The 5426-nt window shown below is 54.5% G+C and overlaps 1 protein-coding gene across 1 annotated transcript; it reads right to left on the bottom strand.

Moving 5' to 3' along the window:
• Positions 1-1851: 1851 nt before the first annotated feature.
• POU4F3 (POU class 4 homeobox 3) lies at positions 1852-4518 on the bottom strand. Its single transcript, XM_005562446.3, has 2 exons — positions 4347-4518; positions 1852-4031 (listed from the first exon to the last, which is right to left on the bottom strand). Exons 1-2 carry the CDS (start codon positions 4464-4466, stop codon positions 3135-3137), a joined length of 1017 nt encoding a protein of 338 aa, XP_005562503.2. The 5' UTR covers positions 4467-4518; the 3' UTR covers positions 1852-3134.
• Positions 4519-5426: the final 908 nt, after the last annotated feature.

The raw sequence follows: 5426 nt of genomic DNA, 5'->3' as shown, positions 1-5426 counted from the left end.
AATTTGGGGAAGTTTTACAGCTGGCAGCAGAGGCTTAGAGAAGGCGATATGACTTGCCCAAGGTCACACGATTCGGACGCATACTAGGCTTGTGTAAACCCCAAACCTGCTAGTACCACCTCCCCTACCCCCAGAGGTCTGTGCCTCCGCAGGACGAGTGGCAGAGGCGACTGCACAATCCTGGGGAAACCACATCTCCGGTTGCTTCCTGAGCAAGCCGAAGAGCGAGGCGACGGCGCCGGCCCGGCGCACTTAGGAGGAGGGAAAGGGTGTAGCGCTTCGCTGACCTGGCTGCAGCTCCGGCCTGCAGGTAAGAGCTGGTCAAAATTCTCCTGGGCGCCAGGGTCTCCGGCGCCTGCAGAAGACTAGGCGCAGAGGCACTGCTCGGAGACAGGACCTAGTGCGACTGGACGGTCTTGGAGCAGACCTTGCGCTCAGGAAACAGCTCCTCTTATCCCCGCCATAAAAGTCTCCCAAACTTTTGCTGTTGTCAATTAAAAAAAAAAAAAAAAAACCAAATAACGGCAGAGAACTTTTCGAAAAGAGTATGGAGGCAGATTTCCGTTTCTCTCCCGAGCCCGAAAATGCGAAGGCTCTTCTTACCTGCAGGAAACCTTGCAGCCCGCAAAAGCGCGTCCTTCTGGAGCGCTTCGCTTCGGTGCGGGACGCTCACGGTCGTCTCCTCTGCAGCCTGGCTGGGCTCCGGCCCTGTGTTTTATACCACTATAGGCAATTAATATTGCATCAGCCGTATTTTAAATTTTCAAAACCCACAATATAATGTAATGGCATAAGGGCATTTATTATTAAAGGACACCCGATGGAGAGGGAGGTGGAGGAATCGCTGGGGCTGTTGTGCAAGGCGGGGGTGAGGGGCTGAGGCCCAGGGAGCTGGGGGAGATCCGCAAGTTTGCTTATGTGGTAGGGGGTGTCACACTGCGCGGAGGGCAAACCCACTCTGCTCCGAATTTCGGGCCTTGGTTTGATGCCCCGGAACTCTTTGAGGACGAAGCAGGGAAATGTGCAGATGACTCCTGGACTTGGAGCTTTAAATTTTAAATCAGGAAGGCGTTTCTACGACTCGCAAATAAAAAGAGGGAGCGGAAAGAGAACAGGGAGCTGGCATCTATGGAGCACCTATTATGTACAGGGCACTATGCTAGGCGCTTTGCAGCAGATATAGCAGTATCCCCACAAAGAAGCCGAGGTGGACCACAGAGTGAGTAACAACCTGGATGAAAATTTCAGATGAATTTGAAATTCCGAGGGGACCCCACTAGAATGTCACAGCGAATACTTTTCTCCCTCTTTGCCTCTATTATCTCACCTCCTCTCAAGCCCTTTGAATCTTTTAAAATAATTTGTTGCCTACTAAGCCCAAGCACTAGTAGAAGTCTTAAATGAACAATCTTACCTAGTTCTGACAATAACCTTGTGAAATAAGCATTGGTCTCTTCATTCTGCAGACAAGCAATCTTGTTGGAGAAGGTTTAGAGAAATTAAGAAATTAGCCTCAGGATGATTCTGCCAGTGAGTGGAGGCATTGGAAACTCGAATCCCCATTAGTCTGGCTTCAAAGTTTACTAGCTAAGTCAAATTGAGCAGAGTCTCATAGATTTGCAGGCAGGGAAGCATGGAAGGAAGTACCTTGAAACCTCAAGTTCAGACACAAGCCTCAGGGTCTCCCACGAGGAGATCCAAGTGAGTCTGCCATGGAAGAGGAGTGGGGAGAGGGGATGGCTGGGGGCTGGTCAGCAGAAACTGACAGTCCGGTCCTTTGGGGTTCTCCCTTTTACATCCTTTCCAAAGCTAGTACCCCTTAGCCTCTGAGAAAAAATAAAACCACTTTGATTCGGGTTGAAAAATAAAGCATTTATTTTAGAAGTTAATTCAAGGGGTAAAGAGAGAAGAAAACTTAATATTTTATTTGCATCTGTTCAGAGAAAGAAACCAAAGGTCACACAGCAACACGCAAACTACATGAAGCAACGAAAAAAAATAAAATTTGGGCTAGAGGGGCTAGGGTGAGAAGGGTTCAGGCCGCTGGTCCCACTTCTCTTCCCTTACAAAACTATAAGTGAACTTCCACCGAAAGATACCCACATAAAGGGAATGGAAAGAAGCATAGTTAAATAAATAATAGGAATTAACGATGTTAACAACAACAGTCATAAAAAAGCGCAACGAGGTTAGACGTGTTGAAAGGACTTGCATATAATGCAGAGAAGTTACAGTCACTTTCCAGCAGCTGACTCCACGCTGAGCTGGCAATCTGGCAAGAACAGCTAGCTGGGGTCAGAGAGTCCTCAGCCGGCATGAACACTACCAACTCCCGCTATCCAGTAAGCAGTAATTACCCCTCAACACCAGTAGGTAGTGAAAGATGGTCAGAGCTGGAGCTGGCAGCTGCTTACAAACAGCCAAGCGATCCCAGAATTTTCAGTCGCCAGACTGGACCCACCTCTTTTGGAGTCGTACTCACCACGAAAAATAGCAACTTGGAGCCCGCAACTCCCTGCATACTTTCCCTGAACCTAATCTTCATGCTACCTTATGAGAATTTACGGCAAAACAAAGGATAAGATGAATAGAATTTAGGCAAGGACGGGAGTATAAGGCTATCCTTTGGAAACATACATGTACTTTATATACTCTAATAAATCTCCAGTGCACGTTTGTGCCCCCCTTAGATATCCTAGACTTTGTGTTATTATGGATCACTTCCTTTTTATCCCTTCACCCCTTGCCTGATCGCGCTTAACAAAGTGGCGTTTTCACCCTAGCTTCGGGCGGTTGGGCCAATTCACTGTCCTCTGTTTTGGTGCTCCTGCTCCGAGGTCGTGCGGCCCCGTGCGCGAGGGCAAATTTCAGCACCACGGACAGCACAAGTACCCTCAGGCCCGCCCTTCTGGAATATTTTCCCAGCGCCAAAACTTTTTTTGGTGGGAATAGAAAGGAAAGAGAAAGAGAAGGCCGGAGGCAACCAAGCGGGACAAAAGGAGAAAGTCTGTGGCTTCGGAGGAGAGAACCTAACCTGCCTAGGAAACGCCCTGGAGTTCCCAATAACCATCCCCCTAACCCCGGAGGGATGAGCACTAGGCTCTCCCAGCTCCCGACGCTGCGCCCTGCCGCAGTCAGTGGACAGCCGAATACTTCATTCGTTTCTGTTTCTGTCTCTGGTTGCAGAACCAGACTCTCACCACGTTCTTTTTAAGGTCCAGTTTCTCAGCGATGGCCGCAATCTTCTCAGATGAAGGACGTGGCTGGATAGCGAAATAGGCCTCGAGTGAACGCTTCTCCGGCGCCGCGATGGACGTGCGTTTGCGCTTCCGTTCGCTGCCGTTGAAGAGCTCTGGCTTGCTGTTCTTCTCTCGGTAGGCGGCCTCAGCCTCCTCCAGCCAGGCCTGGAGCACCGGCTTGAGCGCGATCATGTTGTTGTGCGAGAGAGTGAGAGACTCGAACCTGCAGATGGTGCTTTGGCTCAGCGAGCCCACGCCGGGGATCTTGAGATTAGCCAGAGCCGCGCCCACGTCCGCCTGGGTCACCCCCAGCTTGATGCGACGCTGCTTGAAGCGCTCGGCGAAGGCTTCCAGCTCGCGCGGGTCTGACTCCACGTCACTGAGGCATGCGGGCATGGCGCTGTGAGGCGCCACGGTGTGCGGGTGACTCATGCCCATGGCCTGGTGCAGGTGGCCCATGGCGCCCAGGTGGTGTGGATGGATCTGTGCGGGCATCACCGAGTGTTCCGGAGCGCCCAGGCCGCTCACACTCAGCGTGGGCGAGATGTGCTCCAGCAGGTCGCCTTCGAGGCCCTGGTGCACGGCGTGGTGCGGGTGAGAGGTGAGCGCGGCTGGGTGGGAGATGGGCACGGTGGACGAAGTGGACGTGCAGGGCACGCTGCTCATGGTATGGTAGGTGGCGTCGGGCTTGAACGGATGGTTCTTGCCGTGGGAGACGATATCCACCGCCGCCAGAGCTTCGGCGCGTGCCAGCAGGCTCTCATCAAAGCTTCCAAATATATTACCCTGCAGCTGCAAGCGAGAAGGCGCACAGCACGGTCAGTAGGGAATACTGTCAACACAGGATTAAAACACATTTTCAAGCAACCGAGATGCCTCTCCTCAAAGCCCAGGTCATAAAAATTAATACGGAGGCAGCAGCTCTGCTGGAACAGACGTGTGGATCAGAGACATGAATGAGAGAGAGAGAGCGCCGGGAGAGAAAGCGGGGGAGACAAGGAGAGGGGTTCAGACAGCGGCGATTGTTCTGGGCGACATGAAAAAAACATGAAGCTAGTGCCTGTCAAAAAATGTGCCTTAGAGCGGTAATTATGCTCCACTACGTACCTGCGGGGCTGGGAGACAGACTCGGCGCATGGCCTCGGAGCCGGAGTGCAGGCTGGAGAATTTGGGTTCTTGCAGCACCGGGTGCATGCCGAAAGGCTGCTTGGAGTTCATGGCCATCATCTTCGCGCTCCTGGCAGGGTGGCAGCGGGGGACATGGAATCAGGCTTGTCTAGCTCGCTCGCCGCGCTCCAAGTGAGCGCTGCTCAGCGCCCGCGCTCCCCTCGCCCTCTCGCTCGCTGCCTCCCCTCTCCCCCACCTGCTTCTTCACTCATCTTACAAGCAGCCTGCCAGGAAGGGCCCGGGCGCGCGCAGGCGTGCTCACGCGCCCGGGACTCGCAGGGGCGGCCCGGGAGGTGAGGCGAGACAGCAGCCAGCGGCGCGCCTTTCTACGCCCGCGGCGGCCACCCCCTCCACAGCCTTTATACCCGGGCCAGGCCTGGCCTCTCCCAGTCCGCCCCGCCCCGCGTGGCTCCAACCCGCCCGACCTTTCGGATTCTTTCTTCTTCGTGGACTTCCCTCCCCCCATGCCACCCCAAAAGTCCCAATCCTCTCGGTCCTGTCCCAGCTCGAACTGCCAGGATAAAAGGACAGCCCTGGGCTGAGCTGGGGCAGGAAGTTGACCCTACTCCAACTTCCCCTCCCCACCACACACACACACACACACACACACACACTCCGTCGGCCCGGCTGCCGCCAAACTGCCCATTTCCAGGGCGCTCCTGGCCTCACGCCCAAGCGGTCCACCAGAGTCCGGTCCCGTGGCGCAGCGAGGAGGCGCCTCCAAGCGCCCAGACGGGCCCGGGGGAGGGTGAGAGGCTGCCAGAACGAGCCCCAGGTGACCCCTGCCCCCACTCCCCCAACCGCGCTCTGAGGTAGAGGTAGGGGCAGTAAGGTAGGGGCCTTCTCTGTCCAGGAGTGGCTTCCTCCCCACGCTTGCCTTTCTTGCTTTCATTTGAGGGAGGCAACTTGGCCCACTCTCTCTTTTTCCAGCCCTTATGGAGTATTTTTTGAATAGTGACAGTTTAGGATGGCCCTCCAGGCCCGGGAGTCCTTCAGTGCACTTTTGCTGGGCAGCCAGAA

This window comes from Macaca fascicularis, chromosome 6, assembly GCF_037993035.2.
Source record: "Macaca fascicularis isolate 582-1 chromosome 6, T2T-MFA8v1.1".
Classification (NCBI taxonomy): domain Eukaryota; kingdom Metazoa; phylum Chordata; class Mammalia; order Primates; family Cercopithecidae; genus Macaca; species Macaca fascicularis.
The sequence above is the reverse complement of the archived record's forward strand: the minus strand, read 5'-3'. Positions and strand labels throughout refer to the sequence as shown.